This window comes from Brachycentrus maculatus, unplaced genomic scaffold (genome assembly GCF_059751285.1).
Source record: "Brachycentrus maculatus isolate JH-2025_06_01 unplaced genomic scaffold, ASM5975128v1 h1tg000020l, whole genome shotgun sequence".
In the NCBI taxonomy this organism is placed as follows: domain Eukaryota; kingdom Metazoa; phylum Arthropoda; class Insecta; order Trichoptera; family Brachycentridae; genus Brachycentrus; species Brachycentrus maculatus.
The window spans coordinates 192089-209113 of record NW_028280774.1 but is presented as its reverse complement, the minus strand read 5'-3'; the positions used below and the strand labels follow the sequence as shown (position 1 = coordinate 209113).

The 17025-nt window shown below is 33.1% G+C and overlaps 2 protein-coding genes across 2 annotated transcripts in view; one reads left to right on the top strand and one right to left on the bottom strand.

Annotated features, from left to right (window-relative positions):
* The window catches only part of LOC148313106 (uncharacterized), a 206770-nt gene extending 194543 nt beyond the window's left edge, over nt 1–12227 (bottom strand). The window contains exon 1 of the mRNA XM_088267889.1: nt 12176–12227. The gene's annotated coding sequence lies outside the window, so the exon portion shown is untranslated. The remainder of the gene's footprint in view (nt 1–12175) is intronic.
* An 875-nt stretch (nt 12228–13102) lies between these two features.
* LOC148313105 (glia maturation factor-like) lies at nt 13103–15251 on the top strand. Its single transcript, XM_088267836.1, has 2 exons — nt 13103–13418; nt 14848–15251. Exons 1-2 carry the CDS (start codon nt 13201–13203, stop codon nt 15053–15055), a joined length of 426 nt encoding a protein of 141 aa, XP_088123962.1. The 5' UTR covers nt 13103–13200; the 3' UTR covers nt 15056–15251.
* Nucleotides 15252–17025: the final 1774 nt, after the last annotated feature.

The window sequence follows — 17025 nt, the reverse complement described above, 5'->3', positions numbered from 1 at the left end:
TTGTAATGTATATGTTAATTGAAAATAAATAAATTGTCATTGAAATAGAATAAGCAGCACTAAGATAAGAGAAATATGGGAGATGGAAGATGTCGTTAGGTGGGGAAGAGTAAAGGTGAACGGTCAAACTTTCGACATAAACACGGAATGGCAACAACAGCACCGCATAGCCAGGCAGGTACTGGAGTCGCCCAACGGACGTTGAACCTCAGTACTTGCCTACAAGATGAGAGTATAGATGAACGGTCAAACTTTTGACATAAACACGGAATGGCAACAATGACACTGCAGATCTAGGCAGGTGCTGGAGTAGTCCAACAAACATTGAACCTTAGTTCTTGTCTACAAGATCGGAGTATAGATGAATGGTCAAACTCTTGACATGAACACGGAATGGCAACAATAACACAGCGTAGCCAGGCAGTTACTGGAGTCGTTCGACGGACGTTGAACTTCATAGTTAACTAGACATGGGCAACTATACAAGAAGACAGTATAGATAAACGATCAAACTCTTGACATAAACACGGAACGGCAACAAGACCACCGCATAGCCAGGCAGGTACTGGAGTCGTCCAACGGACGTTGAACTTCATAGTTAACTATACATGGGTAACTATACAAGAAGACAGTATAGATGAACGGTCAAACTTTTGACATAAACACGGAATGGCAACAACAACACCGCATAGCCAGGCAGGTACTGGAGTCGTCCGACGGACGTTGAACTTCACGGCTGGCCAGCAGGAGGAGGCCTGCGATTGGCACACCAGACGGCTGATTAAGTCCGCACTGCAATTTGACGCCTCGTCGCGTGGACGAAATCTAGAGATGGCGCTGCACGGTCGCGCGATTAGCATACTGTGTAGCGGCCGCGCCTCGACCGACAGCTCTACACGCCGCGGACTTTCATATTTGCCGCGAACGATTCGACACGTTACGGTACGCTGGTCAGCGGAGACAGGCAAACTCGAAGAAATATTGTTTTTTTTTAATATTTTTTATTATTATTATTAGTTGCCTTAAAAAATCCTTGCCTTATTCTGTACAAGGATTTACAGCACATTCAGTTTATCTATATATATTAAAAACGATAATCTGCCTCCATAGTGTAATGGTCATTACGCTCGGCTAACGTTCAGGAGGTCCCGGGTTCGAGTCACAGGGGAGGGGTCAAGTAAATATAAGTGTTTTTGTTTAACAAAATATATATTCAATATTACACTGGACTGGTACCTGACGCGGAGGGCTGATCACCTTTAATTCTTACGGTAACGATCAAGATAACTCTGCGTTTATATGTTGCAGTGCGATTATAGCTCCTATGTGAGGGATTAATACAAGAGGGGATCTTTATAAATATTATAGACGAATGTGTGGCAAAACGATGTTTGATAGATGGTCGAATGATGAAATAAGGAAAGAATGTAAGGCTGAGATAAGCATTATCGATAAAATCAAGAAAGCGTATGAGTGAAGAAAGAACGGTTAAACAAATTTATGAGGCGAATGTAGTTGGAAAAAGAAGCAGAGGACGACCGAGGAAAACTTGGCACAATCAGGTATGTCAAATACTTGAAAGCGGCCGGGTCAGGAGTCGTAATAATCATCGGGTATGTATGAGGAGATGCATGAATGTAGAAGAGGCAAAGAATGTTTGCAAAGACAGAGTGGTGTGGCGTTCGATTCTCTCTGCCTACCCCTGGCGGCAGAGCAGAGAAGCGGCGTGATGGTTAATTAGTTAGTTAGTTAGGATCCTTATAGGAGGGACCCTCCACCTGGAAATCGAACCCCTCCAAAACAGTAGCCGAGCGTGCTGACCATTGCACAACGGAGGCGGACGAAACGGTAGCCCCAAAAGTTTTCTGGCATAGTAATCCCAAAAGGTCTGGTAACCAGATGATTAATAACATAAGTGGAAAGATCTCGAGGTTCTATAGGCAGGAGCAGCCTTCTGATGGGTCGAGCCTCCCGAGACGAAGAGAGCGCATCACCACAGGCTGATGACCTGTCCCACATACCGGCCCATTGTTCGCCGATCTCACGGTGACTGTTACCCCACATTCTGCAACTTCCTACAGCATCTTGCACGCTTCATCCGACGTCTAACACCTCTAGTAGCCCACTAACATATAGGGTGTTTTCATTCAATATTATTATTTAAATTTTAAACATTTTAAGCATTTACGTTGTGGATCATTGTAATATATTTAAATAAATTGGAAATTATACAAAATGAAGCGATGTATGGCGCTCAAGAAAAATAGATATATTAATAATAATAATTTTGGATGATTTATATAGCGCCATTTTCGTAAAAAACTACCTCAAGGGCGCTTATACAGGTATGGATTATGATATGAAAATGATAATGAGAGAAAATTAAAAATAATATAGAAAAAATGAGAGAAGAACTCTAATGGTTATCTATAAAAAAGAGACTATGTTGATCTTAATATATACATTGTTTAAAAATAAATTATCAAAATATTTTAAGGATAAAATAGTGGTTAACAAAAATTTTCATAAACATATTACTAGAAATAAGGATAAAATAAGACTGCCATTGTTGAAAAAGAACCGAGTCATAAAATTGTTTAATACATAAGGGTTTAAAAATGTATGATGAGATGCCTGAATGTATGAAGAATGAAAAGAGTCTGAAAGAATTTAAAAATAAATGTTTTGTTTATCGTAAGGAGATGTAAATATTTATATACTTAGCTGATATAAATTAAATGTAAATAATTGTTTATATTAGTGTAATATAAGCTATTTAAAGAAATGAAAAAAAGTAATGAAAAAAAAAAAAATTTAAAAATTTAAAAAAAAAAAAAAAAAAAATATATATATATATATATATATATATATATATATATATATATATATATATATATATATATATATATATATATATATATATATATATATATATATATATATATATTATTTGGAGAAATAAAAAAAAATGTTTTATGATCCACTCACTTTTATTTTTATATTATTAGTATTTTCTATATTTTTATAGAATAAACCTTCTTTAAAAAATCCAATATGAATTCATAAGAATTTTTAAAAAATGGCGTGCTGAATTGGAAGTTTGCGGGTACTCCCTTAATTCAAACAATAAATAAATAATATAACGCATTGATGTAAATAATATTACCATACAGCAGGGTTGAAACCAGGACTCCACTATGCCTCAACCCTATGGCCTGATAAAAACTGGCAATACGATATTCGACCTAAATAATTCGTAATCAAATACAGATAATGGAAATATGCGCTATCGATTGTGATGACGATTCAACATTTAAATTAAAAATAATACATATTATCATTTGTTTAGGCAGGTCTTATCACAATACTATGAGCGTGTGACTTATCTTATCGCTCGTAAAACGTAGTTTTTTCTTCTTAAAAACTTAATCTTCTTTGTATGGGCCTTGTGGCCTATTTTTAAAAGGGATTAGCCTCCTGCTATTTAAAATGGAAAAAAAAACTGTCTTTCGCATAGAATTTAATAAAATCATTATTTTGCTTGCCATCCGTAATATGGCTCCAGATGAATCTAAAAGATCTGAGTATGCCAGATGCATTGTTTTTTTTATATATTTGATTTTTTAATTGGTTATATATATATATATATATATATATATATATATATATATATATATATATATATATATATATATATATATATATATAACGTGGTAATATTTTCCTTTTGAAAATTAAGTGTAAATAATATGTAAAGTGGGTGTATAATAATAAAATAAACAATGTGTTGCTTTGTAATTAAAGTTTATTCTTAATTTATCTTTATAATAATTTTTATATCTATCTATCTATCTATCTATCTGATTCTGACAGTCAATAATATTATCGGAAGTCTTTTGTTTTCTTCTGAGCGACGCATGCGACATCTGGTGGTGGAACTGTTTATGTAGGTACTATTTGTAGGTACTTAATAAAATGTATAGGTAGGTACCTAGTTATTTTATTACATCTCCCCCCTTGGGGATGAAAATTCATAGTAAAATTTTCACTCGTCCTCCGGATCATCTTCTTGTAGTGAAGGGACTGGTATAAGTTTAGTGATATGATAAAGGTTTGATTTTATTTTTTTGTGACCTGTATCAATTCTGTATATTGAGTTAGAAATTTTTTCAATAATTTTATAAGGTCCAATTTTTAGTTCATCCAATTTTTTTCTGTTTAGCTTGTTTCCATTTTCCACATACACCATGTCTCCTACGTTGAATTCGCAGCCTATTCTATTTTTGTCAAATAATGTTTTATTGTAATTATGTGATTTTATTGTATTTTCAAGCGCTATTTTCCTGTCTCTAATCCAGTCATTATTAGATTTTCCTTGTTTTAATTCGTTGGGTAAAATATTTACATCTGTACCACATAAAAGATAACTTGGGGAAAAGTCAGTGACTGAGTGATTAGTATTATTATATTTATTAACACATTCTTGAGCTATTGTGGTCCATGCTCTTCTTTTCCCTTTTTCATTTATTTTGCATCTGATTTTGTTCACCAATGTTTGATTCAGCCTTTCATTTAGGCCATTTGAGAATGGTGCATTTACTGCAGTGAAGATTATTGGGATCTGCTTGTCATTTAAGAATTCCTTGAATTCTTTCGAGTTTATTCCTGGGTATTGGTCGGTGAGAAGCATACCAATATCCTCGGTTTCTGTTATTTTCATGACTAGTTTTATAAAATCATTTGCATTCTGAGTTTTCGAGGTTAAAATAAATGCGTATCTTGTAAAGTGATCCACTAAGAGATGTAGATATTTTTTTGTTGATCTTGAACCTCCTAAACCTCCAATTGTGTCTAAAGATATTATTTCAAAAGGCTTTGTGGCCGGGCCTAGATGAGACATAAATCCAAATTTCTTTTGTCCTCTTGATTTATTTTTAATACAAATTTCACAATTTCTACAAATTGTTTTTATGTTTTTCGTCAAATTTTTGGCTGCGTAATGTGGACTAATAGTCTTTTGCATTTGTCCAATTCCAATATGGCATAGGTTTTCATGTATGTCTTTTATGATTTCGATGCTAAACGGTTCTGAAAGAATTATTTTTTCTTTTTTCTTGACCTTTTTAAAATAGACATTGTTTTTTTCAATCCATTTGTTTTTTTTCTGTTGAATTCTTTCATTTTTATTCTGATCTCTTAAAATATCTTCTAATTTAACCAAATTTACAACTTTTAATTGTTCATCTGCATTTTCACTCGATTCTAATACTGGATTCCTGCTTAGACAATCTGCTTCTAAATTCTTCTTTCCTGGATTATATTTTATTTCAAATTCATATTGCGATAAATAATATGTTAAATCACCTAACTCTTCATCGGTCCTAGATTTCAGATTCATATTTTCCAAAGGTTTGTGATCTGAATAAACCGTAAATGATTTACCTATTAACCAGTATTGCCAGTATCTTACTGCTTCCTTAATTGCTAAACATTCTAAATATATTGCTTTTTTTTTCTTCTGGGCTTCATTTAGTTTTTTCGAAAAGTATGCCACTGGTTTTTCTCTACCATCGGGCTGCTTTTGTTTCAAAATGGCCCCAACACCTTCTAAAGAAGCATCGGTATAAATGTTGATTGGTAAATCCTGATCAAAAATTTCTAGAACGGGCTGTGAGCAAAGCATGCTTTTTGTTATTTCAAATGCTTTTTGGCATTTATCACACCAAATAAATTTTTGATTTTTCCTTAGTAAGTTATGCAATGGATCTAGTATTATTGCACTCTTTGGTATGTATTCATGGTAAAAGTTTATTTTCCCCAGAAATTGTCTTATATTTTTTATCGTTTTTGGAACAGGAAAATTCTTTATTGAAATCAAATTATCCTTTACTGGTTTTATTGAATTATTTTGAATTATATGACCTAGATATTTTACCAAGTCTGACGCAAATGCGCATTTTGTAAATTTTAACCTGAAACCTTCCGTTTCGATCGCTTCCAGCAACTGTGTTAGATGTTTAATGTGCTCAGCAAAAGTTTTGGAAAATATAAGAATATCATCTATGTAATTAACGGTGAAATCAGTAAGTTTATACTTTCTTAATATGTTACCTAGTATCCTTTGAAAAATTGCTGGTGAGGTCTTCAATCCAAATGGTAGGCAAGTCCATTGGAAATGTCCTTCTTGTGTAACAAATCCCGTCTTTTTTCTGTCTTCGATTCGTAAAGGAATAGACCAAAACGCTGAGTTTATATCTAGTGTTGAAAAAAATTTGCAATTCCTGGTCTTTATCATTAGGTCTTCAATTAAAGGAAATGGTTGAGCTTGAGGCACTACTATTTTATTCAAGTCTCTGAAATCTATACACAGTCTGGATTTTTTGTTTTCCTCTTTTTTAAATGCCAATGTAACAGGTGCAGCAAATGGACTGTAGGATTCTTCTATTAGCTTATTATCCAGTAATTTTGCAATTTGTTTTTCTATCTCCTTTTTATCTTCTACAGTACATCTGTAAGGCCTCTTACTGCAATATCTGTCTACTAGTAAGTCTATCCTCGCTTCGTATCCACTAACAGTGCCGATATCATATTTGTCTTTTGCAAAAACGGATTTATATTTGCAAATCAGTTCATTTATTTTAGATTTTTGAAATTGATTTAAATGATTTATTTTTATTTCAAAATCTTCTTCTTTTACATGTTCATTATAATTTATTTTGCATTCCTTGCTGTTGTTATTTTCTGTATTTTTAAATTCACTATTTTTAATTTTATATTTTGTAGAAATTTTTTCTACTTTCTTTTTATTTTCATTTTTCAAGCATTGTCTTTGTGTTATTTTTAAGTCTTCATTTTGGATTAGTTTAAATTTTTTTATCATATCTAATCCTATCAAAAAATCATATTTGAAATTTTCTTCATCAATAATATATACATCAACGTTTTTTTCCAATTCAAATATTTTTATTTTCAAAGTCGTCAAACCGTTTGTCTTTTTAACACCATTAATTGTTACTAAATCTGCTTCATTCATATTGTTTCCTTTTCCTTTTAGTTTTAATAACTTAGAATTTATTAGAGAAACATTTGAACCTGAATCGTAAATTCCAAATATTTCAATTTGATCATTTAGTAATAGTTTGACATTTATTAATGGTGTTACTATTCGTTTTTTTGATCGGTTTCGTTTAACTTAGCTTCTATAACTGAATTGTTTACATGTCTGATAGTATTTTTATTATTAAACTTATCATCCTCCTTTGTTCTAAACCAGCACGTTACTTCAGGGTGATATCGAGTTCCCTTATTTAATTTTTCACAAATCTTACATGGACTTTTATCTTTAATTTTACCACTAGTTCTTAGATTTCCATATCTTCTTTGATCCGAAAACCTTTTTTTATTTACAATGTTTTCGTGTTTTTTTACTTCATTGAATAAATCGACTGTATCTTCTAATTTTTCTCTATCAATCTTATTAATTATAAATTCTGGTAAACCAGCCACAATAAGATCTACTAAGGTACCCATGTCGATCGTTCTTCTCATCTCCAACAAAAGTTTTTCCTTCCTTATGGCATAGTCTAACAAGGAACCGTCGTTATATTTAAAAGATAATGCAAACATTACATGGTTCCACCCCTTGTTTGTAAATGTTTTACAAAAGTTGTTTTTCCATACTATCCATTCTGAGTTCATGGAAAATTTTATCATCATCGAACTGTACCAATCTTCACAACTTTTATCCATAAACAATCTTAATATTTCAATTTTTTTCTCATCCGTTGTCACCTCAAAACGTGTACATTCTTTTTCAAAAATATCCATCCACTGGTTTGCATTAGGATTTTTGCTTGTAAATTTTTCAATGATGAACTTCTCTGAAATATCTTTTAAATTTTGATGTTTGCTTACCTGAGCATTTTGTATTAATTTTTCTAGTAAGTTTTCTAATGTTTGAGGAGCAGTATCCATTTTTTTTTATTTTGTTTCTTTATTTTTGATTAACAAAATTGTCGTTTTATAACGTGGTAATATTTTCCTTTTGAAAATTAAGTGTAAATAATATGTAAAGTGGGTGTATAATAATAAAATAAACAATGTGTTGCTTTGTAATTAAAGTTTATTCTTAATTTATCTTTATAATAATTTTTATATCTATCTATCTATCTATCTATCTGATTCTGACAGTCAATAATATTATCGGAAGTCTTTTGTTTTCTTCTGAGCGACGCATGCGACATCTGGTGGTGGAACTGTTTATGTAGGTACTATTTGTAGGTACTTAATAAAATGTATAGGTAGGTACCTAGTTATTTTATTACATATATATATATATATATATATATATATATATATATATATATATATATATATATATATATATATATATATATATATATATATATATATATATATATATATATATATATATATATATATATATATATATATATATATATATATATATATATATATATATATATATATATATATATATATATATATATATACATATATAAGGCAAAAGAAGGATGAAATTAGACTGAATGCAGTCGAAATGCAATCTCTCAGAAGAATGTGCGACAAAACGATGTATGATAGATGTGCGAATAGTGAAATAAGGAAGGAATGCAAAGCTGAGATAAGCATCATCGATAAAATTAAGAAAGGTGTGTCTAGATGGTTTGGACATGTAGAACGAATGAGTGAGGAAAGAACGGTAAAACAAATTTATGAGGGGAATGTTAGTGGGAAAAGAAGCAGAGGAGACCGAGAAAAACATGGCACGATCAGGTATGCCAAATACTTGAAAGTGGTCAGGATAGGAGTCTTAACATTAGGCGGGTATGTATGAGGAGATGCATGAACGTGGAAGAGGCGAAGAATGTGTGCAAGGACAGAGTGGTGTGGCGCTCTATTCTCTCTGCCTACCCCTGCGGGGAAGCGGCGTGATTGTTAGTTAGTTAGTTCAACCACATTTTCATATGGTGTACAAAATACATAGGTGTAAAGCCGCTTGTGCACTAAACGGAATTTTACCGTCCGGCAGTCCGGTTTTGAAAAATAAATGCGACTACGACAATTTAGCGTGATCGAATTGACGCGTAACGCGTTCACGCGCCGATCAAGAGCACCGATCCGAAGAAAGATGGACGAAAGCACAAGCCAATCATTGTTTTGAAACGCTAACTGAAGTACTGGACGGTAAAACTCCGTGTAGTGCACAAACGCCCTAAGGGGAAGGTTAAGGGGGCCTACACACGTGTGAGTGACTCAGAAACACGCACGCCACTATCGGTACGGTGTGTGCCACTACCGAATTCATATCACCATATTTTCCCAGGTGTTCTGGCTCCCAGTAATGCGTGTATCATGTCGCTCACTCCTTTCAAGAACGTCATAAATAAAAAATCGTCAATTTTCAGTTGTGCATGTTTTCGAAATGCTCAGAAAATGTACTTTATCCCAGCAAAAGAGGCATATTTTTAATTTAATATTTACCAGCTACAGGGCGGAAAATGTTGTTTTTGCATTTTGAAGAAAAGGTATTGTTTAATTATTTTGTTGAATATATTGAATATTTTTTAAATGGAGAAAAAACCTTCAGGTTTTACCTAAAAAGATCTGTTGCACAGTAAAAAGTTCAATAAGTGGCTTGATATTTATTTTTAATGCATTGTGTTATATTTTTAAACATTGAAAACGTTCTCCTGAAAAATCAAGTTTTTTTTATTTATGACGTTCTTGAAAGGAGTGAGCGATGTGTGTATTTACATACACACCTAGGTAGGTACTGCCAGCACCTACCCACACGACAAGGGCATTGAAAGAGAGCACATTTCTGAAGTTTAATTCTAAACCCGGCTATGATTGTCAACTTGATCGTAAATTGCATACTACAGAACTATTCTACATATAAATTTCTCCCTCCATAGTGCAGTGGTTGGCGCGTTTGATCGCCATGTCGGAGGTCCCGCGTACGATTCCCGGGGGTGGCGTAATTTTTTTTTTTAATTACCCAACGTCCAAGTGACTCTGAAATCTAGCTACGGCGTATGCAACACCGCTTATCATGTCCCTACTCAGGCTTCAACTTTATAAGTTTCATAGCATATGCCTACTCGTGAGTGGATTTTTGTTTATGTTTAAAGTTACTTTAATTTTATGTTATTAAAAAGTGAAAATTCTAGACAAAAATACTCGCAGGGGGGTTCAAAGTAAATGTAATAATATTTAACTATGATATTAACTTACAGCATTCTAAATGTGTCTAAATAATTGTTTAACCTCTAAGCTGCTCGATTTCGAGTGTCAAACTTTCCGTCTCGTGCTGGATTATTTTACAATACAATATTTTTGACAAAAAGAAAACATATTTTTGCCTATTTTTTGTAGTGAAACATTCGGTTATCCATCATAGATGTTCACAGTACACAATGCACTTTACTTTATTATGTTTTTATGGTGTATTTACACATTCATTATCAACTCTACATATCGTAATCATACGGGAGAAAGTGACCAAGTGCATTTTTTACAAAAACGTGATCATTGACTATTTGATATCTTACTAGCTTAATATTGCCCTGAAAAAATCCCAAAGGATTTTAAACTTGGAAGTATAATATACTGACTTGTTAAAAATGACTAACTGCATTGATGTTTATTTTGTTGCCAAGCAAAAGTGACTGAAATAGCTCTCCTGAACGTTTTACGTTTGGTTAGTTGGTCACTTTCTCCTGTACGACTACGATATAATTTTTAACTAAATATGCTATAAGGCTTTGTACATAGGCAAGGAGAATTTCCTAAGGTAAATAATAAATATTAAAAATAAACAGCAAATTTGTGCATTAACTGCAGTGATTATCTTCAAATGATCGAATCCAAAAACCTAAGTAAGTACCGACTAATTCAAAGAACTTTTATTATTACTATTTTATAACAACGATAGTTCTTGTCTAGAAGTTTTCACTAAATTTTCACGATACAACAATAAAAAAAAAGAATACAATTGCGTACGAAATACATACCAGCGTACTTATATAAGGCTATTTAAAATATATTTGAAACCCCTAGTAGGTATGTAATATATTTTTGATAAATTTTCAAATTCAAATTTAAAATGGCGATCGATTTCTGTGTCAAAAAGTCACAATTCAATTAAAACATATTTATTTTGTTTAATTATTGTTTTAAAAACGAACGCTTTTAAATAAAAAACATTTTAATAATTACGGCTAATCTTTCTATTATAATCATTGCAATTTTGGGATTTTTTATTATTTTATTAACGGCCGTAGCAAATTTGTACAAAATAAATTACATGTTGTATACTTGATAAAATACAGTAATATGTTTTATCTTTTTAAGTATATTATTAGTTCGAAAAGTACTTATCTAAACAAGGATGAACATATAAAAAAACAAGAAATTATGCATTAGCCTGAAATATTATAAATATTATATGTAATGGTATGAAATAAATGGTAATTAAATACGTATACAATTTATTCACAAGAAAGTGTGATAGCTATCAAAGTAAAAAATAGGAAGATAGCTTTATGCAAAGCAACGCGAAATATGGTTGTGCAATTTATAACTGTCAAGAAAAAATATTATAGCACTTTATTGCGAGAATTCATAACTAACGGAAAATAAACAAAGATTTTGATGAGTGTTGTCAATCGCAAACAAGCGACACACCATAATTCTTATTTTAAAATAATCCTTAATTGTACGTATTTGGATATCAAAATATCCATTATCAAAATGTGTAATAATTCTTCTAAAAATCTTACCTTTTAAACTGCGTTTCGAGTAATTTAAATTTTTATTTAGAGTCGAACGCTATCGACCGACTCCAGACATTTCCACATCCGCGATCAACGGAAAAACGCACTTAAAAACCGAACTTAAAATTTATTTATAAAACTCTTTATCTATTAGCTACCTGCCGTTATCAAGACATTGTCAATTATGACAATAAATACACACCAAGGGGGTAGGACTACGATTTTAATAACAAAATGAACGGACGACAGGTGACTTATAGCACATTAACACACGCAAGGTCACTAGGTAAAATAAAAAAAATATTGGCTTTAGTAATTTACATCACTAAATTATCTTTAAAATGCCAATAGAATTAAAACCACTAAATGCTAATCACCAGTAATCCTCGGTTTGACGACTGTTGACGGATGGACACTTAACCATAGACTGACTGAAAAGATACCACGGTCATAAAAATCTCGTATGAATCGAGTCCGTTCATTTCATTGCGGTAGGTACCTTACTTGTACAAAAAAAATCCAATCAATTTATTTACAAACATTTTTTTTAAATGTTCAAACAAAGATTATTTAAAAAAAAAAATCCTAAATAAACTCTAGGTTACCTCGTTACAGTTTTCTTTTCTTACATTATAAAAGTAACCATTTTTTCGTGCATAACAATTTGTATGATGATTAGTTTACTTCTTTTACAGTGGGGACTGACCGAAGCCATTGCATCGTAACGTAACACGTTACGATGCGAGAATTCTTATAGTCAGTACAGCGAGCCGAGCGCTGCATCCATAGTTAAAGGGCTCGCCGCGAGCGACGTTACGACGAAATCCTTCGGTCAAATACATGCTTTTATGGTCAATCTCCATCCATCCCTATCCTTTGTTCGTATCTTAACCCATCCGTAAATCAGTTTTTTTTTAAATATGTATACAAATACACTAATAGAATGTTTCCCCGCAAGTAAAAAAGGTGATATGGTTTTTCAAACATTGAAGCGCTAATATTTTGCACCTGATAAAACGAGAACGAACGTAGAAATAATCTTTATGCAGAAAAGGGTAGCACGCACTAAACAGATTTATTTTTGTGGTACAAATCAGTCCGACCAATACTACTCCGACTAACGCTCACGTTTTTTCATAAAATTATAATTTTTACTGCTTTACCTATAAAAATGATAAATTTAACTATTATCAAATGAAAAAGTGTAAGTAAAAAAAAAAATATTTGACACTGGCTAGAACACTATACGGGTGAAAGCCATAAAAAAGAAGAAGAAGATTGAATATACGTTTGCTACTGCTGTCAGTGTCAATTTGATAGGTGTGCCGTCTTGCCCGTGACTCTGTGTTTATATCTGAATCACTTTGTTTCTTCTGAAAATAATAAAAGTTGAACCCGAAACATGTCGTCGGCCTGCGTCAAAGTGTGCGACATACAAGACGAGGTGAAGGAAGCGCTCAGGAAGTTCAGGTTTCGCAAACACGATAAGAATTCCGCGCTTATTTTAAAGGTGGACAGAGAGAAGCAAGAGATCTGCGTAGACGAGGTACTGGAAGGTGTCGAGCTGGAGGATTTGCAGGACATCTTGCCGAGTCATCAGCCGCGGTTTATCGTCTACAGGTAAGCGATTTGCGCAACTTTTAATTCATGATTCTTCCAAATCAACTCGGGCCTATGAATTTTGACGTGTTGATATGCAAATTTATCCGCCAAACAGGTTCATGTGTCATCTTTTGATATCGATGAGTAACGACCATTTTATCTAACTTTATCTTATATATTTCTAAATGAAAGCTAATTGTAGCAATTGTGCTGATAATAATAAAAAATGACTCTCAAAAATGGTTGTTTTAATTACAACTGTTTTGTCTTTTATAAGGCATGAAATAACCCAGTGATTCGGCACATTATCTTAAATTGTAACTTTTGTTTAATTAGATTTATATTATCCACTGACACTTGGTGATGGAATTGCATTTTTAATATATTATTAGATTAAAACCAATATTTTTAGCTTTTCCACTTTATTTTTATTTGACCAGCGACCGGGTTTCGTCTTTACCGACATCATCACACTGGTGGGAGGCTATACAAATTGTTATGTTATATATAAAACAAGGCAGGAGTTGATAACCATGATTTGAGATAATTTTGTTGAGAAATTAATTTAATTTGAGTGAATTTAAGTATTGTATGATATTAAAAAATTAATTTCTCAACCAAAAAAAATTAATTTCTTAATTTGAGTGAATTTAAGTATTGTATGATATTAAAAAATTAATTTCTCAACCAAATTATATCAAATCATGGTTATCAACTCCTGCCTTGTTTTATATATAACATAACAATTTGTATAGCCTCCCACCAGTGTGATGATGTCGGTAAAGACGAAACCCGGTCGCTGGTCAAATAAAAATAAAGTGGAAAAGCTAAAAATATTGGTTTTAATCGAATAATATATTTTATTTTATTTATATTTTTCTAAATTTTTAAACTGATTTTAAATTTTTTAAAATTTAAGTGAAACTTTAATTAACATTGGATAGATATTACATCAAAGTGACTAAAAATTTATGAAAACATAACTTTTAATACTATTTTTCTTTAAAGAAGAGACTAGCTCTTGTTGTTGTCAAACACTGCTTTTCTGCCTATATAAAATGCACGCCTCTGCTACCAATAGTATGTAAAAGACACTTTAGAGCATTTTCCGCAAACAATGTGTAAATATACATATTGTATTGTTGAATTTTGTTAAATTTTTATCTTTGTAATATAATAATGTCACTATTATATTACAAAGATAAAAATTATATATAAAATAACTTAGGTCCGCGCGTAGGTCATACGGGTTAGCGCGGAATGGTAAAGAAAAACCGCGCGTATCACGTACGTTCGTATGTGTAGGGCTGTTAAACCAAGGCACAACTGAAAATTGTCAAATTTTTGATATATGACGTTGTTGAAAGGAGTGAGCGATATGTATAACATCCACACCTTTGTTGACCGGACTAGAATTTAGTGGTTAATGTGCCGCGTGTTATTGCAGCTACCGGATGGCCCACTCGGACGGGCGCGTCTCCTTCCCGATGTGCTTCATCTTCTACACGCCGCGCGACAGCCAGATGGAGCTGCAGATCATGTACGCGGGCACCAAGCTGGCGCTGCAGCGCGAGGCCGAGCTCACGCGCGGCCTGGAGGTGCGCGAGATCGAGGACCTCACGGAGGACTGGCTCATCGAGAAGCTGACCAAATAATAGCAACCCGCCACCAGTGCAGCGGGGTCGGATTTCAGGCGCCTTATCAACAAGATCCACCGGCGATGAGCGTACTACTGCCGGCTGTCAATCTTTCATAGGCTCTCGGCGATGTACAAACAATTTCTATCATCCATCTATCCCCTTTATTCTGTAATCATTTAAGTTTCACCTGGTAAATACCACTGTTTCTTAACGGCCTTGTCTCTTTCCTGTCGGCCTTTTTATTTGTTAACCCATACCCTAATTCAAGGGCGGCACATTTTTAAATATAATAGCTCCACAAAACGAAAAAATACAGTCACAAAAAGTGGGAGTATCCTTGGAAAACCGTCATAAATGAAGGATAACGACTGACTGTCCCAAAAAATACTAGCGTATGACAAATATTCTATCACCCGAAATGACAATCTATTTTTCCTAGATTATATCTAATTAATGGAAAGTTTGATTGAAGAAATGTTGGTTAATTCAATATGTTGCGATGATTAACAGCATTTATCTGAAATATATTTTGGTAGAATATACTTGGGTGATAGAGAAATCAGTGATTAAAGTTATACCTGCGCCGGGCCAGACATTGTGGCCTACGGAGCTGCCTACTAGAATCATACAGGCCAGAATGTCTGGCCTACAGAGTGTTAAGAGTTAATTTTAGAGTTGTGTCCTTGGGACGTTGAAGGATGAAGACGAGGTAGAATCTGTTTCTTACTGCCATTAATTTAAATCTCACATATAACAACAAAAACTTGTAGAAATAATATAAATTTTTAATACGGAAAGTCATAATTTGTAATATTTTGATCCAATAGAATTCTTGAAAATATAAACCCATAATTAACAATACGACAGTGACCAAAGCCTCCCCCCTATTGTCCATGTTCCCACTGATACAAAATAAGGAACAGCTCCTACCCCCTCTTCAATCTTCAACATCCCAAGGACAGAAATCTAAAATTTAGACCTAGCTTCACATGCGGTGTTTGAAAATGATGCGGAATGCATCGAAACACGTGTCACGATAGATTTTAAGAAATAGTAGTATTTACCAAGTGAAACTTTGACTAATGGATAGATATAACCACAAAGTGACTGCCAAACCGATTAATGAAATCTGTTTAAAGATTGACTTGTTTTAATTAATTTCTGACATTTCAAATCTGTTCAAACAAGATGATTGTCTTTTTAAAGGTGGAGACTGACCGGAGCATTTCATCGTAAGGTAACACGTTACAATGCGAGTATTCAGGCAGTAAGTACAGCGAGCCGAGTGCTCCGTCCATAGTTTCGGATGCTCGCTGATGCTCGCCGCGAGCGATGTTACGACGTTATGTTACGACGAAATGATCCTGTCAGTCTCCACCTTAATGTCATACTGGGCAGGGTTTGAAAAATGTGGTACATGGTTTTTATTAATTTTTGTTACCATTCCTCATTTTGATAGTAATTAAACGTGTTGAACCCCAAGCCTGCAAAATCCTTTGTATCACAGCCTCAAATCAGCGAAATATTACACGATGACTGCCACGTCAGTCACCGGTAACTGACACAAGACATTCCGATTGCCCCTCGTCGGCCACCGGTGACTAACACTATGTACTTTATTTTGACTTGATTTTTTGAGTCAGACACATCGCTCACTCCTTTCAACAACGTCATATACAAAAAAAACTTGATTTTTCAGTAGATCATTTTTAAAGTTTAAAAATATAATGTAAAGTATTAAAATAAGAAATATCAAGCCACTTACTGAACTTTTTACTGTGCAACAGATCTTTTAAGGTAAAACCTGAATGTTTTTTCTCCATTTGAAAAATATTTAGTATATTTAAAAAAATAAACAATACCTTTTTTTCAAAATGCAAAAACAACACTTTCTCCCCTGTAGCGGTAAATATTAAGTTAAAAATATGCCTCTTTTGCTGTGATCTAGTACATTTTCTGGGCATTCCAAAAACATGCACAACTGA